This window comes from Furipterus horrens, unplaced genomic scaffold, assembly GCF_987537825.1.
Source record: "Furipterus horrens unplaced genomic scaffold, mFurHor1.1.pri manual_scaffold_6, whole genome shotgun sequence".
Classification (NCBI taxonomy): Eukaryota; Metazoa; Chordata; class Mammalia; order Chiroptera; family Furipteridae; genus Furipterus; species Furipterus horrens.
Window position 1 is genome coordinate 157,311,510 of NW_028327176.1, and position 21,379 is coordinate 157,332,888.

The 21,379-nt window shown below is 36.1% G+C and overlaps 1 protein-coding gene across 7 annotated transcripts in view; it reads right to left on the minus strand.

Moving 5' to 3' along the window:
* The window catches only part of FAM184A (family with sequence similarity 184 member A), a 114,806-nt gene that overhangs the window by 28,168 nt on the left and 65,259 nt on the right, over window positions 1-21,379 (minus strand). For 4 of the 7 annotated variants that reach the window (XM_090279796.1, XM_090279797.1, XM_090279794.1 and 1 more), the window contains 4 exons: window positions 19,736-19,897; window positions 16,258-16,379; window positions 15,711-15,861; window positions 4,279-4,320 (listed from right to left, as the gene is read on the minus strand). In XM_090279796.1, coding sequence (XP_090135922.1) covers window positions 4,279-4,320; window positions 15,711-15,861; window positions 16,258-16,379; window positions 19,736-19,897 — 477 coding nt within the window. The remainder of the gene's footprint in view (window positions 1-4,278; window positions 4,321-15,710; window positions 15,862-16,257; window positions 16,380-19,735; window positions 19,898-21,379) is intronic. The other 3 variants (XM_090279799.1, XM_090279798.1, XM_090279793.1) reach the window with 1 other exon arrangement.

Here is a 21,379-nt window from a genome sequence, read left to right on the forward strand (position 1 = left end):
AAATTAGCAATGCAATGAATGTTCACTGTGGAACATTTTATTTTTAATATAGCAGTTATAAAATAAAAGGGAAGTCTCCTTCAGTCCCTTTCCTTGCCAAATCCCAGTCCCTAAGGGTAACCAGTGTTAACACTTTGGTATCTCCCCAGATATAATGACTTACGTCTTGATATAATTGCGTTTAGTTTTCTTTTGCTCGTCTTACTTGTATCATGTGTGAGCGGCTGGACGATTTTCACCAAATGTAGAGTGTACATCTGCCCTGACCTGACAAAACAGTGACTATATCTTACACACAGAAGTTACGCTGGGGCCCCAGGGGACACCTCAAGAGACCAGGGAGTGCTTAACATCCAAAGCTGCTGAAACAGAACCCAGGCGGTGCTGACTGGGACAGGCACTCCACTAGCACTGCATGGAGAGAGAAACACCACGTCAAATGTAAAACCAGGAGGTGTCTAACCTGCAGGTGTCGCTATGTGATGGAGTTGCTTTTCATACAGCTATGCAGCTTCCTCCAAGACGAGTATACCCATGGATTTATTTCACAGTGGTTAATGAATTTTCCATCAGGGAGGCCAGTGAGTTTGTGTTTTTATAGGTTTGTCTTCCTCTTCACGGTAGTATTTATAAAGTACACATATCCATGATAAGTAGGTATACCCCATTCATTTCAATGACAGCAGACTTTCTACTGCAGGCACTGTTCCTTGCCTCTCCAACAGCTAATCTCCCCCTTTCCTTTCTTCTTAGTGAGCTGAACTCTCGAGTTTGTTCAGGGATTGAGTGGAGATCCCGATTTTAAAGAAGGTCAAGCCCCTCTCCTAGCACCAAGGAATGGATTATGACTGAGATGAGAAAGTCACAGAAATCTAATTATAAGGACATGTCACCAGGTTTTGGTTAATAAGCTAAAAGAAAGAATGCGGGGGATTTTGGGAAAGATTTTATTTCCTGATAAGAGTTAAAAAGCACTTAAGGAAAGCTTCTTGCATTAGCATAGTTGTTCAAGAACTTATTAGCCGGAGCTGGAGCAGCCATATTACAACTGTGACATGGCAAACTTACAGCCAAAAAGGTAACACACTGAGCGTGGCAAAGCAAAAGTATAGAAAATACCATGCCTAGGTCTTAATTAACTATCTTGACAACTTAAGCTACTGTTAACTGGGTGTTCCGCTTTTTATAGCCAAATGCATCCTAACAGACATAATTCCAGAATGTAATACACTATAAATTCCTTTAATCCTTCCTGATGGAAATTTGGATCAGCTCACCTAGTTTTGCTATTATAAATACTCCACATACACACAAAGTTCCCCCCAAACCAAAAACCAAATGGCCTGAACATGCACACACATGAGTCCATTGGAAGGCTGCACATTTCTTTTTTTTAAGGTTCACAGATGATTTTAAATGCATAGTCATGGTTGAGAACCACTGCCCTGGAATTCATAAGACTAGGGATTTTGGCCGCTTCTTTTCTGATAATCTTAAGGCAATGTCTAGAGAAGTCTTTAAAGCCTTGGCCTTTTACATATCCCCTGCTCTCAGTTCATTTTATGACATCAAGGAGGAAAACAAAACAAAATATTCCTTTCCTCAAGTAATACTACCTATGGCTTTCTCTGCTGTAGCTTTTATCAGTTTTTCAAGATATTGGTAAACTGTTTATCTGTGTATTTTTTTAAGAAGGCTGAATGTAAATCATGATTTTTCAGAAATGAATTTTATAAATGGCAGGGGTTTTGGATGAGAGGTCCCTTCATTTTAGTAAATAAGAAAATGAGTAAGAAAATCTTTGAAAAAATAAGATGTGTAAATATAGTTTTGTTTTAAAATAAATTAGGAAATTGTGCTGAGCCGGAATACTTATCAATTTTGACAAGAAAATTTAAAAATTGCTGTGAAGTGTAAATCATATGATATTAATATTTAGTTTAATAATCTCAAATATATAAAGCCACACTAAGAATTGCTAACACAGGCTTAGTTGGGGACAGTAAGGATAATTATTACTATGAAACAACTCACATGAATGCTCAGGTAAAATGTTTGAAGGGGTCTGTTTTAATTCTTCCTATAGTTTTCTCTTTTTTAACCAATAATTTGCTATTTTTGAAGAGTCTAGTTAAGAAAAGTAAATTTAAGCTTGTGAAATTATAACAATTCTGAAATAATTCTGAATTGTTCATAATTTGTTAGTATTTTCTAAAAAGACCCATAAAATGAGTTCATCAGTTAAGAGCCACACAATAATGGCTACTTGATGTCCCTAAGGTATTTCTGGAATATGTTCCCAATTATCCTATCATTCTTAGTTGAAAAAAACTTAGTAAGGTTTCATAAATAACAGAGGTATAAATAATCATGTATATTTAGAACAAGACAGTATGCAGTGGAAACCTGTTGCACGGAAGGCTGGGTAGACAATGTGCTAAGTGGTGGGTGGATGCTACCCTGCTGAACAACACTCTGACAAGGTCATACTTTGGATAATGACAGAGTGAAGAACTGATTCTCAGTGACTATGCTGTTACAAAAGAGAATTAATTAACGGAGATTTCATCTTGTTACTAACCCCTTTTACTTTTCTTGTAGAAGAGAAATCAAAGCATTCCAGTTCTAGTTACTAACAGAATTAACTTCACCAAAGTAGTTTTTCGTTTAATGAACACCTTTCATTTACAATTATTAAGGAAAAAGTGACTATGCTGTTACAGGTATTCTGCAGTACAATTCAATTAATTTTTGACAATAATTATACCTTATTTGGGTTCTTATTTCTATCCCAATTAGCACATATGTCAAAAAGGATTAATATAATGATTATGCCTAAACTCTTACTATGTCCTATGTTCTGCTAAAAAGAACTTCTACATGCAGCCTTATTTTACCAATAGTGAGATAAATATCTTTGTTGGTTATTTTTAAATATATTAAAGAAAATGGTGTTAAATGTACTTGTGTACTCCTTATTTTTTTTAATGTAGAAAGCAAAGTTCAATGTGAAAGACTGCATGGTAAAAAAGAAATTAGGGCAGTATGAGGAAATAAGTTTCACTCTAGAAGTATCAAATGTCATAGTACATCTCTAGACTCAAAGGTTTGATTCTTCTAGGACATAACTGGCCAACTACAGCCTGTTTGTGTGAATTAAATTGTACTGGGACACAGCCACATGACTTTATTCACATACTCTCTGGCATGGTGGCTTTCACACTGCAGCATCAGACTCCAGCGGCTGCCATAGAAACTGCATGGCCCGCCCAGACTGATGTTATTCCACCAACAAAAAGTATGACAGTTCGATCCCCAGTCAGGGCATATGCCTGGGATGTGGGCCAGGTCCCCGGTTGGGGGCATGGGAGAAGCAGCTGGTTGATGTTTCTCTCTCTCACATCAATGTTTCTCTCCCTCTCTTTCTCCCTCCCTTCCCCCCTCTCTAAAAATAAATAAATAAATAAAATCTTGAAAAAAAAACTGCATGGCCCACAATGTCTAGGTTATTTTCTAGCTGGCCCTTTTCAGAAAGTTTGCTCACCTCTGCCCTCAGATATCAAGAAAAATATTCACTAATGTTTAACTCTCTGTTCTTATTTTAAAGAACAAGTTGGGAATGGATGTGATGTGAAATCTCATTTTTTTCTCCTCATATATAAAGAAAATAATGTTACTGAGTGTTTAAATGGAACATTGTTCTGAAGCTAAATTTCTGTATACTTGAGTATACGTAAGTAAAAAACAATAGCTTTGCTCATTGTTAGGAAAAGGGTTTTACTCCACTTCACTTTAAATCTTTTAATAATTATAACATTAAAATCTAAAACATGTTCTAAATCTAATGAATTTTCACAACTATCTAATCCTTTTAAATAAAGAAGTCTATTGATACTAGTTTTTCAAAAATTAAACTAGTTTAACAAAAGGAGAAATACAATTGTATTTATTTCCAATTCTATGATAGTCTGCTAGTTTTTCAAAAACATTAATGTATCTTACAAAGTAAACATTAAAGTAATGACTTTTATGTGTGAGATGTAAAATCTTGCTTTGCTTTGTAATGATATATGCTTATTAATACAATGTGGTAGATGTCTGCACATACACAAATGAATGGCTGAAAGAAGCTTTTATTACCCATACACGAAATTTATCTTACTGAATACCAAAATATATTTTTTATATAAGTTTAAGGTTTAAAGCAGTGATGATGCTTACGCAAAATCAAAAGTGCAACATGCCCATGTGAACAAACTGTAAGTGCCGCTCACTTACATTGTTGATAGATTTATGCAAAGCTTCACCCAGAGAGTGCCGCTACAAAGAAAAGATCACAGGAATAAAGGAAAACATTCAAAAATCAACTAAGTGAAAGAAAGAGGGAATAAAAGGGAGAGTAAAACACAGAACATTAATTATAATACACTGAAAACAGTTCTGAGAAAATAATTAGACAAAAAGAACTTTAAGATTTATAGTCTAAGTTCTCTGCAATCCCTTAACACAGTGTCTGATGTCTGTGGGCTGGCAGGCTTACCTACGCCAAATACCAAAGGCTAATAGTGCATATAAAATCGAGTTCAGTTTAAAAGATTATTGTTATTGAAGGACCTAGAAGGCATATGACTGTTCTAAATTCCTCCCAGAAATATAAAATATACTGCTTTAAAGTATTACACTCAGTATTGATATTGGTTCTTGAAGGATTTCTCTTAAGAGAAAGGAGATGAGAACTGAAACACTAACTTGATTGACGACATAATTTTGGAGCCAGAAATTAAGAGATAATAAAAATATAAAGATTTAATAATAATCTGGTTTTGTTCTTGGGAAAAAGAAAGATGCCTTCTCATCTTTTTGATCCCATTTTCTAGGACATAATTGGAAAATTTATTTAGAAGTTGGGTTCATTTTTCAGAATTTCACTAAATTTTGAGTGATAAACCACTGGAAAAACCACTAGGCATTCTCTTGCCCCCCAAATATTGAAACCAATGTGATTTCTGTCTCAACTGTTTTACTTTTTTTTGTCTTTCAGAAATACAAAATAACATTTAAAATTTTCATTACTAATATAAACGTAAAAGTTTCTGTAAAATAGTGTTTACTTTGAACAAATAAATCGAATTTTCAGACAGAGCATAATTATCTTTTTTCCCTATAATGTGATTATTCTTTGGAGTGTCACAAACTAAAGCCAGTTTTTATTTGGTAAACAATTGCTTACTCACAACTCAGACTAACATATTCTAGGACAGAGTTTACTAGAATTGAAAAAAACAAGTTGAGAAAAAAGATTAATTTTCTATTTGATTACTGCATAACTTCTCGATCTAAATATCCTCGCTCTTTTATACATATTAACTATATTAATTTTATTTTATTTTTTCTTATTCTTTCTCATACTATTAATATTCTTCATATAGTAATGAGACACTTAACTTCTCCAGACTTCATAAAACTTAACCTGAAGGATTTTTAGTTTTTTTTTTTATCTCTTTATAGTTCTCAGAACTGATGCCCTACTACTAGAAGTTAATATAAAATGTACAACATTTGCTTATGAAGATTTTATTTTTCACTCTTTAAGGTACCATGATACAAAAATATATATGTTGTTGAAGGTTCCCGAATGAACTGAAAAACTAACCAACATGACACATCAGCGTGCTATGCCACATCTTCCCTCAGGGATTTTAGACTTTATACAACAGAAGTGTACTGGAATCTAAACTCAAGTGGTCGCTGCCTCTGTCAACATATTGTTTCAGGCCATGGAACCAAAAGGCATGGTCCCTATGCTGTGACCTGGGGTGACTTACATCACAGACCTAGCTATGTCAATCAGGAAAGGCATAACTAGCGCTGTTGCTTGGCAACACCGTTAGTGGTTAATTCATAAATGAAGATTTATTTTTTCTTTTTAAAAATATTTATTTGGCCACTACTATATTCCAGGAAATATCATAAGCAGAGACAAGCAGTTGAATAAGAAAGTAAAAGAAAAACACACATACACACACAAAAAAGTTCATGATAACTATTATTCTAAAAAAGAAAAAGATTGCCAAGATAGAAAGTGACTGGAGGTGATATTGGCTTGATGGAAAGGACGATGTTTTGAAGGAAGTGACATTTAACTGAGAATGACTGGAGCCAGCCACAAAATCAGATGATTTGGGGAGAAGCATACAGGAAAACAGACCCGTACAAACACCCTGAGGTGGAAGTGAGCTCAGAGTGCCTGGGTAGGAGTGTATGTAGGGTGCTGTTTGTGAGGCTGAAATGAGATGGGGAATGCCTGCAGGGGCAAGATAGCTTAAGGTCTTGTTGGTCAATGAAGAAGTCAAAATAAAAGCCTTAATTCAATGAGGACCATGAGAGAAATTTAAGCATGATCTGGTTTACTTCCTGAAATAGCACTTGGAGTGCTGTGAAGGAAAGTGAAGTTGGGGAAGTTAGGTAGGAGGCCATTGTAACAGTGGCTTGAACTCGTGTTTACTAGGGAAATGGAAGTGGATGGAGCTGGGTATGTTTTGGAGTGGAATAAACAGGATTGACAGAGTATGGGAGAGGTGAGAGAGAGACCGGGCAGTTGGGGTGGGGGGGTGGAGAGAAAGAGAGAGAAATCAAGGACAAGTCTTCCTTTTTTTGTTTTGAACAAGCAGTGCCAAGAAGTAAAGATGTTGGGATGATAGATGGAGTGTGGGAATCAATTCTTCTGAGTCAGACATGCTAAGCTTGAGATACCTATTAATCAACCAAGTGATTGTGAGTTTGGGGTAAGAGGCCAAGACTGAAGATTTAACTTTATAAGTCATTGACATATAGATAATATTTAGGCCACAAGACTGGATGAGATCACTGCAAGAGAGTGCTTTAAAAAATACTGGATGAACTAAAACTCTATATGCAAAAATATTATTTGGCAAGCATTCTACATAAGCCAGATCCATGTTAATAAGAAGTGATGCCCTATATAATTTGTTCTAAAGCATCTTAAGCTTTTGTTAGTTTTTGAGATGAGTGAAAAGGGTCTCAAGAGATCCTCTTTAACTGACTGACAGCACTCAGACACTTAACACAGAAGGCTTGCTGTATGTGCTTTAGGATTTTTATTCTTGAAAGATGAATATAATCATACTTGCAGATAAGTGAGGAAGAAAATGAAATATAACTTAAAAAGTTACTGCACTTAATTATAAATTTAGAGCTTTGTACATAAGAAACTATGCTCAGGGGTAATATCATTGTTCTAAACCTCAGGTATTCATTTAGAAACAAGCACAAAATTTTCCATGTTTGCAATTTGCAAATGTATTGGTATATAAATATTGAAATCCACTGAATTACAATCTTTTAGAGGACAGAGACCCTGTCTTGCTCATACTTTGCAAATAATGTTCAAGAAATATTTATTATATAAATGTTTATTAATGAATGATATGCACTTATATTACTGAGTTAGTTTTCACCACTCTCTACCTTATTTCTCCCCTCCTTCATAATAAGAGAAGTAGCAAAGAGAAATTTCTGGATAACTAAAAAGATCCTAAGACTTAGAACTGTATCTTCTGAGAAATGAACTAAGGACTATACTAAATATTTGTCCAGAAAATATTAATTTGAAAAAAGAAAGGCTGCCAAGAGGGAATCAATATTCATTGAATGGTATCTATCTTGTCCTAGTCTATTATATTTTCCATACTGCAGCAAGATATTTGAAATTACAATATCTGAAAGTTTCCCAAAACCGATCAAAACCTTTCAATAGCTTCTCACTGCTCTTCGGATACAAAAAGGTCCTGATCCATTGGACTGTACCAACCTTCCCAGCCTCCTAATCCTCTAGTCTCCAGAACAAGGGTGTTATAGGGCTGCCAGCAGGCCTCTGTACTCCCCCATCTGCTTAGGATGCTGTTCTCCTTTCCCAGGCCTCACCCCTGCTTCTCTTCCAGGTCTCAGGTAAAGAATCCCACACTCAGAGAAGCCTTCTCCAAGTTCTCAGACTACGTTAGGCCCACATGGTACACACCCTTGTGTGCCACAGTTGTAATGAATTAATGGGTCACTCTTATTTCTTTTTTTTTTTTTTTTTTCAGATTTAATGTGTTTTATTGATTAAAATATTACATTTGTGCCAATTTCCCTTTCCTCTGCTCCCCTACACCCGGTGGCCCCCCTCCCTCCAGTTGTCGCCCCCTTTTAGATTATGTCCATTAGTTGTGCATACAGTTCCTCCCAACCTCTCTCCGTCTATTCCATTCCCTCCTACCTTGATCCCCAATTCCTACATCATCTCCCTCCCTTTCCCCATTCCCCCTCCCTGTTGACCTCCCCCCAATATGCTTCCCGTACCCACAGTTCCTTTTCCACTCTCGTTGCCTATTTAGTTTGCCTTTGTTTCATCTCCCTAGCTTCTGTTTTTTTAAACCAGTCCCTTTAACATCTCATATAACAGTGGTTTGGATCTAATGAACTCTTTCAGTTTTATTTTGTCCTGGAAACACTTTCTCTGTCCTTCTATTCTGAATGACAATTTCGCTGGATAGAGTATTCGTGGTTGTAGGTTTTGGATTTTCATTACTTTGAATATTTCTTGCCAGTCTCTTCTTGCCTGTAGGGTTTCCCTTGAGAAGTCAGCTGATAGTCTAATTGGGACCCCTTTGTACATAATTCTTTTCTTCTCTCTTGCTGCTTTTAAGATTCTCTCTTTATCTTTAACTTTTGACATTTTGATTATAATGTGTCTTGGAGTGGTTCTCCCTGGGTCCAGTCTCTTGGGAACTCTCCTTGCTTCCTGGACCTGCAAGTCTATTCCCTTCCCCAAGTCTGGGAAGTTCTCCTTTATTATATTTTCACTCAATTTTTCAAGTTCTAGTTCATCTTCCTCATTCTCTGGCAAACCAATGATTCTTATGTTGGGCCTTTTATAGCTGTCCCAGAGGTTTCTGATCCTCTCATTGTTGCTTGCCATTTCCTCTCGCTGCATTGGTTGACTGCTTGTTCCTTCTCCATATTCCAGTTTGTTGAAATGAACTCTGGATTTTTTCTCACCTTCTATCTCGTATGCGGTTTTGTTCCTTTCGTTATGAAATTTTTTCGCTTCTTTCTTATCTTTTTCCTGCTCTTTTGTGAATTCTGTAAGCCACCTGATAACAATGGCCCAGAACTGAGCCTCTGACAGGTTTCTTATCTGTTCATCTGTCAGGTTCTCTATCTGCTGTCTGGTGAGTTGTGTCACCGGTATTTCTATAGTTGTCTGCCTCATTTTGACAGATGCGTTTTGTTTTCTTGGGCCGGCTGTCGGGGGCAGTGCCTGTGTACTCGTAATGACCCAGCGACCGGCGCCGTTTGGCGTCACAAATCAGCGACCGGCGCCTGCCTGTCCGCGACCTATTTCGCAGCCCTGTGGTGCTTTCTTTGGGGGCGGGGGTCCAAGATGGATTCACACAGTTATTCAGCTAGGAGACCGGGATCCGTCCTCCCGTCCCCCTGGGCCTCACTGTTCAAGGCGATGCAGCGGCCGCTCTCCCCAGCGCCGGAGTCGCGCTCTGCCAGGGGCTTGCGTAGCCGGGATTCCTCGCCGCCCGCTGCTCCGGGTGCCACCGCAAACAGCACTGCCCTCTTTAACTCTTACCTGCCCAAATGGCACCGCTGGTTTATAACTTCATATGTTGGACTTCCGTGTAGTTTTATTTTCTGGAATTTCTAGTTATCCTTTGTTTTGAAGTAGTTGTATTCCTCTCTAGTTGTAGAGGGAGACCTAGCGTGTCCGTCTAAGCCTCCATCTTGGCCGGAAGTCCCGGGTCACTCTTATTTCTATTTTCCCTACTTCTTAGATTGTAGCACTGAGAAAGCAGAGATCCTTGTGACTGCATTACTGGACTGGCACAGTGCCAAGCGTATTAGACTAAGTTTTTTAAAAGATGTCAAAATGTCATCAAATGTCAACAGAGAATAAAATCTTTATTACTAATAAAGAAAATGTCATTTGCTAAGTTCATAACTTCCTTGAAATAATATCTACACTAATCTTACATTATAACTCAAGTGTTAAAGCTTAATAAAATATTTCAAAATTCAATATTTTATAGTCCTATTTATGTAAAATTATTTACACCAATATATCCAAAACATTATCATCTCAACATGTACTTATATAAAAAATACCATGAGACATTCCATGTTATTTTTGTTACTGACTTTTTGAAGCCTAGTATGCACTTTACATTGATGTCCCCATTCTGATGAACCTCATTTCAAGCGCCTGACACCCGCAGTTGGCTAGTAGCTGCCATAGCAGACAGCACCGGTCTAGAAATGAGAAGCAAGTCTGCAACAGATCTTAATAAGAAACTGGCTTTTCAATTGCTCTTGATCAAGAGCATTTACTTTAATGCTCTATTTCTTACTTGTGTCATTATTCTTTCCTACTTTGTGTAAAGAATTCTAAAATAGCCTGTGATTGTAAAGTCAATATATCTAAAGTTAAATTTACCATCTCAACCCCCTCAAGTGCAGCTTACTGTGACCTTTCGGTCCCAAATGATGATCTTCTTTTCATTATCCTGGTTTCGAATCCAAAGTCAACTTTAACATTTCCTTCTCCTTCTCATCCAAAGACATGATTTGTTGTTGTCTGGTTTCTCTTCTATTCTCAGTGAAATCAACTTAATTCAGGTCCTCTTTGGCTAGAATGATTTGTACTTCGTAAGTCTGACAACTTCCTCTTTGGTCGCTGTACCTTGGTTTTTGTTCCCCCTGTTCAACAACTATTGAGTGCTTACTCTGTGCCAGGCACAATTTAAGCTGCTGGGGGCGTAACAGTAAACAATACAGATAAAGATCAAGAACTGTATTCTAGTAAAGAAAAGAATCAATATGATGCCATGTGGTAATAAATGCTGTGAAGAAACACAAAGCAGAATGTGGGGACAAAGTAGTAGAGGGTGCTATTTTAGAGAACATGGTCAAGAAACATCTTTTTGAAAGTTAAGATCTAAGCACAGAATTGGACAAAGTGAAAGAACAAGCCCTGCAGATCTGGAGAAAGTGGGTTCCATGTGGAAGGACTGGCAGAAGCCAAGCAGGGACGGATTAAGTTGGTGCGTGTTCAGGAACACTGAGTTGTGCAGTACGACTGCAAAACAGGAGGGAGAGAGGGGCAGGAGGTGACACTGGCAATGCCATCAGAGGCCAAATCCTGAGGTTACTGAGACCACAGTGAGAGTGTGGATTTTATTCTAAAGATGACAGGAAGTCACTGGAAGGTTTGAAGCAGGAGAACAACATGATCCAACTTAGTATTTTAAGAGCCTCGCTTAGACTGGAAAATAATTTGTAGGCAGACAAGAGTGGAAACCAAATGTAGACTCCAGTTGCAGCGGAGGAAAGAATCGCAAGTGGCCTGTACTAGGGTGGTAGTAGAGACAAGTGGTGAGAAATGGGCACATCCTGGATGTACTTTGAAAGGAGGATGGTAGGAAATGCTGCTGGATTGACTGTACAGCATGAGAAAGAGAGTCAGAGATGGCCCAGCAGCAAACAGATCGCTGCCTCAGGGAGGAGCAGTCTAACTTAGGCGGAGTGGTGATGGAGCGGGGCATGCTGTGTATTCATTTCAGAAATTTCAGTTTAGATATTCATATTGAGATGTCTCCATTTCATCCTCATTTCAATATCACAGCCATATAAGCTTCCTAAAACAAAAATTTCAGCATGTTAGTCCCCTATCCATAAGCCTTTAACAGAGTTTTATAGTTTGAGTAAACTTTGAACTCCTAAGCCTGGAAGTCAAAGTTTTTTTACTATGATTTCTCTCCTCAACTGTCCCCATTTCTTGTTTTTCTATTCTTCATATGCCTGGGAAATAGAGAGTGTATTCAACAAAATGTTTGTTGAATGAATACAAATATTTGTGCTCATCCTTCATCCTACTAAGCAGTCACACTAAAGCTGACCTCCTCAATTAAGTCTTTCCCAATCACATTGATTATATTCCTCTTTCTCTACTCTGTACACCTTCCCAGTGGTTTGTTGATCAATGCTAAACAGTTCTTGGAGAAGCAAAGCCCTGATTTGTAGGATTTGCTAATGTATGTGCTGTAAATACCCCCACCACAGATGACTGCAAACCATCAACATGATGTCCCTGAATACGGAGCTGGAAGACGTGTACACAATTGGCTATTGTGACCTGGTTGGAGCCAGTGCCAGCACAGCATTGCTCCTACAGCACACACTTTCCAGGTCATTTATAAAGTCACTTACTGCACAGTGACTTTTACTGCAGGTGTTTGTGTGTATGTGTGTCTTCTTCCCATCTGACTGTAAATTCATCAAGGATAAATTGTGTAATACAACATGGCTATAACCAGCTGAATGACCTTGGGGTCTGAAAGTTGAAAATGAAGGGTCAGATCCAAACTGTAAAATTCCATTTCTGTGTCTGAATAATCTATGTTGCCCAAATTTCTCAGTCCACTGCTCTGAATGAGGGCATTGGAATATAAAGTCATCAGATTGGAACAAAAATAAAATCAGCCTTAAAAAAGGTGAAATAAAGGGATATATATGGTATTAGAGAATCACAAATAGAAAATATGATCACAAAGGACTCTACATAATTGCTTTTCTTTAGACAAATTGAAGAATAAGAATGCAGCTCTTTTGCTTTAAAAGAATTCTAATGTATACACCAATAAGCCTAGGAAGCATAATTAGTCTTGGCCTAGTGTAATTATTGGAAAGAAAAAATAAACACAATGAAATATTAAAAGAAAGCTAAAAGATATGAAATTAGGCTCCAATTGCAGCACAGAACAAAAATAATAGTTTTTGGAAATTTTCATAAAGTGAAAAACATCTGAATCAAGATAAATAAAATTCTTACATTTTTCTATGCCTATTTTTTTGGTAGGTAAGCCATTAAGTTTAGTTTAAATCAAATTTAACTCTCAAGAGTTTAAAATTCACATGAAAGAAATTATTTTATTTCTTCTTTGCTCTGAGTAAGATGAAATTCAAGTAAGCTAATGCACTAAATTGACTTAGCTCACTCAAACAGTTAAAATATGCAAAAATGCAGATCTTCTGATACCTTTTATAATATGTGCTTCTGCCTAAGTCCTGGCCATTCCAATTATATTCCTTACTCTCAGTCTTTCAAATATCTCAACCCCCAAGTCAGGTTTGCCTTCCTGAAGTGCAGAGGTGTGCTGGCAGGGCTGGGATAAGGGGCATGGGGAGGCCAGTAGCCATGAATACAGTGGAATGGTCATGGGGTCAGGGCTGGGAGTGGCGGGTGTCAAAAACAGGGCTTAGCAGGAGTCAGGTAAGTGGTAGCACAGGCTCTAGGAATCCATCCAAAAGTCATGAGAACAATATTCAAAGAGATAAAAAGGAGGGGTCCTTTGTCCATAACAAAGTCCCATTAAGAAGATCACTGGTCTTGATATAATTTTTTGTCAACTCATATGTATAGAAAGAGTGAAACCTTGCTAAAATAGCCACTTTCACTTAAATGTGGAATCTTTTGGTCAGTTTTTTTCTTAACTTTAAGAACAGACAATTCTGGAGTGCAAAAGTTATTTCCAGTTTACCTATGGGGATGTGTATGTCCTATATATTTGAGAAGTGGGGAGAAAGAAAGAGATTGTAATTTTAGAAATGGCCTGATGGCCATCACAGGATAATTTTACTTTTGGAAGTAATTAATTTCTGGTTATCTTCATATTTATGATTAATCTGCATTGAAGGCTGACTAAAGAATTCTTTCTGTAAAACTGGCAAAAACTGGAGCCAATACGTAATAGATTATTTTATAATACATGGAACTAGAATAAGACAAAAAGCATAATGTCCTCTTACAAATGAACAATGCAGAATAGACATTAAAAAAAATTATAAAGAAAAGCATTGATGAAATCTGACAAGACAGATTAAATGAATAATGAATAAAATAATTTAATAGAAAATAAGTGGGAAAAGCAATGGTCCCTCTTTACAGTGTCAAATTATGCCAAAAAAAAAAAAAAAAAATCTATGTTCAATATGTCCTGACTGAAAACCAAGGCAGACTTTTGGGGATGTTTCTCAGTTTTATCATATAATTGAAATAGTTAAATTTTCTTAACAGAACAGCACAAAGGAGGAATACCACTCTATCCAGTAAAATCTGTCCTTTCAGGCCCCTAAGTGGTGCCCAACTTCTAGTGAGAGTTCTTGTTTCATTGTTCTATTTTTGTCTGAGTTTCAAAGTTTCAAATTTATTCACACAAGTATATATGTGTGTGTGTGTGTGTGTGTATTTACATGTATGTATTTATATGTATAATTATGACTGTAGAATACCAGACACAAATTGGCAGGCCCCTGGTACTCTTAAAAGACACTGCATGTATATACTTATGTAACATATTAACTTACAAAAAGTTTATCCTGTTTATTTTGAAATCCATCATGATCACAAATAGAAAGATAATAGTGGATTCCTAGCATTAAATTACTGAGCTGCTTCTTGTCCAAGTTCTGTACCGGTTTATCAACCGGTGACTCACGCTGTCAGTCCTCTTTAATTGCTGGCTTGGCAGGAGAATGCTAAGGATTCATAAATTCAGAAGTTGTGTAAATGAGTGGAAATTCTTTTGACAAGTTATAAAAGCTCTGGAAATAAGCAAGCATGACATAAGAAGATAGATTTAAGAATACCACCACATTTCATTTAAGTCATTTTGAAGCACAACAGGCAATATCCTGTTGGTAAAAGGGAAGTAAACTGCTCACTTCTGGAAAGTGGTTTTAGGCAATCAGAGTAGAATTAATGAATATTATCTTCCATTGTAGTATCTAGTGGTCTAGTGGTCTGAAAAAATTTTTTATACTTTCAAAAATAAGTGACTTTTCCATTTAAAACCTCTAATGTGTTCAAATATTAAACCTAAAATCTGTAAGTGCTTCTTGGTGTTTAGGACTATATATGTAGGATAATTAGTACAACTCACAAATTTATAAATACATCTTCTCGATTTTTTACACTTAAAAATTTTAGGGAGCATCCTCTTAGTTGTTAGATGAGATGCTGCCCAATTCATGAATCATTTAATTAAAGCTAATTAGAGCTTCAAAAAATTATTTTTTAAATTTCATTAAAATAATTACCAATTTGTACTTTTTAATCCCTTCACATTCTTCACTCAGTTCCCCAACCCCCTTCCCTCTCTCTGCCAGCTTCAGTCTGATCTCTGTATCTGTGAGTTCTATTTTATTTGTTCATTTGTTTTTTAAATTCCGCATATAAGTGAAAACATATATATGTCATTCTCTAATTTCACTTAGCATAATACCCTCTAGGTCCATCCATCGTGTAGCAAATAGTAAGAGTTCATTCTTTTTTATGGCTGATTAATATTCCATTGTATATATCCACTTGGCTATTGATGGACCTTTTAATAACTATGTATGGTGCCAGGTGGGTACTTGAAATATCCGGGGGATCACTTTGTAAAGTCTATGATTATCTAATCACTATGCTGAATACCTGACACTAAAACAAAGTAATATAGACTGTAAGCTGTAACTGAAAAATAACATTTAAAAGAAAAATAACAAAATATAGTGAATTAACACAGAATGTTGTATAATATTTCCCTAGCAAAAGAATGTCAAGAAAAATGAAACTTCACAATGTACAGACGCTTAATTACCTGGTTTAACAGATCTTCTACTTTCTTCTGCCATGAATCCCTAGCTGCATTTTTCTCCCGCTCTTTTAACTGCAAAAGTTGAGACATAGCAGACTTCTTATCCTCTTCATGTTGAAGTCTTAGCTCGTCTCGAAGTTTAGAACATTCATGTCTAAAATAAAACAAATGCATTTCCTTTGTAAAGAGAATTATTTCTCTCAATAACTGTAGTATATTTGTTCACGTTTCATAAGTATTTAATTAATCCTTCTCAAAAGTTGACTCAGAATAAGAGTTGATCAGTTTACAGTTAGGGACTATGAGGTAAATTGGTAACTTACCCAAGACCATGGATTTATATTTTATATTCAAGAAAATGAACTCAGAAAAAAAGCAGTCTGCATTCAAGGGGGGAAAAGAAATTCCAATTTCTTTGCATCTAATCATGGGAAAAATTCATTGAAAATGCCGCTACTACGTCTTTAGCAGTAATACAGTATAAGCCACAGAGAAAAACATTTCTGCATATCTTCACTGATGAGATTACATTACAGAGTAAAAATTGTACCTAAGATTTTCAGTCCATTTTATTTCTAAGTCATGGGCCATTTTGTCCACTCTGAGCTTCTCCTCTCCTTTCATGGCAGCAAGTGCTTCTTCATGCTGTTGCCTTTCTTGTTCTCGCTCACTCTGAAGAACAAAAACTTTTCAGTGAAGACTAGTCTTCAAAAGCAAAGTCACTGCTGGTTATTTCAAATGGGCAGAGTGCATGCATTGTAACTTTTAAATTCTTACAGCACAATAATTGATAGTGCTATCTATAATAATTACTTGGAATGTTCTGAAAATAAAACACATGGTACACATTTTATAATTTAAATATCTCATGTAGACTATCTTTTATTAAGGTTTATAATTTTTTAAATTATTTTTTCTTTTTTTAATTTCACCTTTATTGTGTTTTTTCCATTACTATTTAGTCCCCTTATACCCCCTCCCCCCAGCAACCACCACTCTGCTGTCCATGTCCTTTAGTCCTTTTGCCTTTTGCTCAATCCCTCTCCCTACCACATTCCCCCACAAGCTGTCATCCTGCTGTCCATGTATTTAAAAATTATTTTAAAAAGTTTAAAATCAGCATAATTAATGATGTCAACTAAACCTTTCATATCATGGGTATGTGACTATTAGTCAATTATCTTTACATGTATACACATTACATAGATAAGTTATTAAAAATCATTCATATTCACAAGTATGCTATTTATTCAAAGCTGTACCCTACTGATATGATTAAAATAATTATGAGAAATTTAGACTACTGTGTAATTTTTATTATATAACTTCAAACCAGTGAGACATGTGTTTAGTTATGGTAATATGATACTATATATACGGGGAAATCCCTCTAGATTAGCATAAAGCAAGAGGCTTTCTGGAGCCTGGGGCTGGAGGTGACCTTTCGGACAACACTGGCAACCATCAGTTCCTGCCAGCAATGTAGCTATTCTTAGGGTACAAGAGAAGAACAGATGATGGCCCATCCTTCTGTTATCACAATGACCCTTTCTGGGTCACCCACTTGCTCACTGCAGTTGTTAAGAAGTATATCCTACATTAACGGGAAAGAAGTAAGTCAATGTAGAAATCCCCATTCCATATTGCTGACCTGGCTATTAAGCAGTAAGTACTGAATACTGAATTCAGTCATCATAGCCAACTGTCCTTTTCACTAAGTACTCTGCCTCTGGGAACTATTCTTTCCACCGCAGGTAGCATTAAATGGAGCAGAATTACGTAAAGCTTATTTCTCTCTCTGAATGCCCAGCACTTTATTAGACATTACTGGGATGGAAAAAGAGGAAAAACGAACAAATAAATTAAAAAAAAAAAAAACACCAAAACAACAACTTGCTCTTAAGGAAATTTCCCAAAGTTGTGCTAAACCGTGATGCAGCACCTACATTTTCTCAATTAAAACTCTCCAGCAGATCAGAAAATAAACAGTTGATAGTTTGCTTAAAATTTGTATTATTTTCTAATATTTGACAGAAGAACAATGTAAATACGAGAAGGACCTTAAAGAACTGAAACTAAATCCCTAAATCTATTCTCAGTGGCAGGATGGGAGGTGGAGGGGCAAAGGCAACCAGGATAAAATGCCCTGAAGGCAGGAAAGGGTGTGCAGCAAAGCCAGGGACCTACACCCTCCATGGTACCATTTCAATACAATTTTTATTCTATCAACATTCGTTAGAAATATCTCAACTGTTTATTTTTAAACACATTTTTATTACCTTATTTTTTACTAAAGTATTATTGACATGCAATACTATATCAGTTTCAGGTATACAACATAGTGACTCAACATTTATATTTACAAAATGATCATCATGATGTTTAGTATCTGTCACCGTATTTACTACTTTAAGATATCATCCTCTTGTTATTTTTGACAATGGAAAAAACACCTCAATACAGTTTAGCCAGCTTTACACCAAAGAACGCTAATATTGAGATTACAGTCAGTATGTCTGTATATATTCAGTTGTATATTATACTAGCTCTAAATTCCAATCTATTCCATTACATATTAATACTCATGCCACAAAGCCACTGGGAACAGGAAAACAGAGAGAATAAAAAGATTCAAAAAGAATCAAATAGTCTTTATTTTGTCATAGAATTTAAAAATAGAATGTAATTAGTATTCAAAACTTAAATATATATAAAATATATTTATCCCTCAGAAGAAATATAAGTATATATATATATATGCACCATACACAGCTATATCCACTAAAGTTTCTTGTTTATATGCTTTTTTCCCCCTTAAGATTTTATTTATTTATTTTTAGAGAGAGAAGAATGGAGTGAGAAAGAAGGGAAAGAAACATCGATGTGAGAGAGAAACATTGATTGCTTGCTGCTCATTTATGCCAGGGACCAAACCCACAACCCATGCATGTACCATGACTGGGAATTGAACCAGTGTCCTTTCACTTTGCAGGACAACACCCAACCAACTGAGCCACAGCAGTCAGGGTGTTTATGTGCTTCTGAAGTATCAATTCTAAGCTAAAGAAAAAATGAAATATTAAATAAAAGGCAACATTTACTGAGGGCTTACTGTTTTGCTAAGCACTGTACTGTGTTTTCTCTCATTTAATGACTACCAGATTGGTGTGAAGTGTATTATTTTCCCCCACCACTCCAGCATCAATCTGATGAGGAAATTAAGGCTTAAAGTAACATGCCAAAAGCTACACACTAACTTGTGGGTCCCGAATAACCCAACTTCAGAGCCCACATTCTAAATCACCTCTCTGAAAGAAAAAGTAAGAACTCCCTATTATTCCCCTAGTTTTATGGATTCTTTTTCTCCTAAGGCAGTCTAAATGTTCACTCTGCTCCATGAGAATGGAAGGGGAAAGACAGAACTTTCTGAAACGTGTAGTCACAGAGAATCACTTAGTTGCTACTCATGAGAGTTCCAACTCTTACCAGTAGAAGAACTCTGCATACTAATTGTTATGGTCTGAACTGTGTCCCCAAAATATATGTGCAAGTCCTAACTCCATAGTACTCATAATGTGACCTTATTTGGAAATAGTGTCAGTATAGATGTAATTAATTAAGATGAAGACATATTGGAGTAGACTGAGCCCTTAATTCAATAAGACTGGTGTCCTTATAAGATTTGAGAACACAGGGAGAATGCCACATGAAGACAGAGGAAGAGGGTAAAGTTATGCTGCCATAAGACAAGGAATGGCTTGGGTTACCATGAGGTGAGGCAAGGAAGGATCTTCCCTTAGAGGGTCATGAGGAAGAATGGCTCTGACACCATCTCGACTTATAACTTCCAGCTTCCAGAACTGCTTCCTGTTGTGCTAAGCCAACCAATTTGAGGTACTTGGTTATGGCAGCCCTAGGAAACTAATATACTAAAGTGTAATCCACGGAATGTTTACAATATCCTTTAATGACCAACATTATATTTTTACATTGCTGATGTTTATATTACAAGAGGATAATGAAATTACCTCAACATTTACTAGAGCATCCTTGGTCTCCTTCAGCCTGCCTTTAGTCAAATCAAGCTCATTTTGAAGTCTTTCCTGGGAGTCCTGAAGACTAGCAATGAGTCCTTCTGCAGAGCCCAGACCTTGTTCACTTTTCCTTACCAGATCTTGGAGGCGACCAATCTGCAAATAAATAGAGCACTTTCAATATATCTCATTGCATTCTACTAGCAAAACTGTTAATTTGTTTTCCTAAATAAAGTCTTCTCTTTAGTTGTAATTTTACTGAATGGATCTTTCTTGATGAATCTGGAAGAAGCACTCAAATAATCATTATGGCCTTCATACGTTGTTTTCTGAAAAGACCTCTTTGTTTATGATTTCCCCCTTTCCTGACAACCACATACACTGTAAATAAACAGATATATCTCAAGCCCCTGGTTTTAAAGAGAAATCCTGGTCCTGTCTCATATAATCAAATACCTATTTTAAAAAATTGAACAAAGATTAAGACTTTACCAAAGATTGAGAAAGAAGGTATATTTTTGATAGAAATATTTTTAAAACTGCTTTTTAAAATTGAATCATGTATTTCATTTGAGCTCAGTTCTCCTGCTATTTACCAAGTTTATAAGTTTAGGTCAATATTGTAAGCTGGTTAAATGTAGCATTAATTAGAATAAGTTGTGGATTTGTATGATTTCATAGAAAATTTATCTTATGAGACTGATAAGAGTTGAATTTATATACTCTTGAAATTAGGGGCTAATAGACGATCTGTTAAATGAACAGATCAATACCCTCAAGTTATAAGAACTAAAAACCAATAAAAGAAATACTCTAAATTATCTAGGAAAATACTATGAAGTAAAAATTTCATTTTTATATAACTGCCAAGCCTATCGAAACTATAAGGATGAAAACTAGTAATATAAAATCAGCTGAACATCTCTCGTTGTAAATAAAGACACCACAAAACTATAAACATTCTCCTTCAACCCCCTCTCTGATCCACCCCCACCCCTCCATCATGTGGCCTTCCTGCCTCATTTCCATGAAGCATATGTTACGCTGAACAATTCTGGTGATGGTAGCATTAGATCTTGTTAATATTTGTAAAGGGATGCCAACCTCAATAAACAAGGTGGGAAGCTTCCCATTTCTACTATGCTTTGAAATATTTTCATAGCAAAGACTTACCCGTTTCTTCAAAATTTAGTAAAATTCATTCATTCAACTCCTCTGGGCCTAGTCCCTCTCTAGATACAAGTTGGACTATTTAGTTTCTTTCATGGTTATAACTGGGTTGTCCAGATTGTTGAACAAATTTGAGTCACTTTAGAAATTTAAATTTTCATACAAAGATATATTTTTTTCTAATTTTTAAAATTAATGGAAAATCTGTATATAGTGTTCATTTCATTTATATGTTTTAAAATGTTATCTGTCACTATATTTATGACTCCTTTCTCTATTCCATATCGCCAGCTTGTATCTTCTCTATTTTTTGTGTTGATCATGCTTGCCATAAAAGTGTATTATAGCAGTGAATGAATGAAAGAATGTAAGGAAAGTGAACTTAGCAGAAAATCTAATTACAAGTTCCGGTCAGTCAATATAAAATAGGAGTAATAATATCCACCTCACAGAGTTATTATAATAATT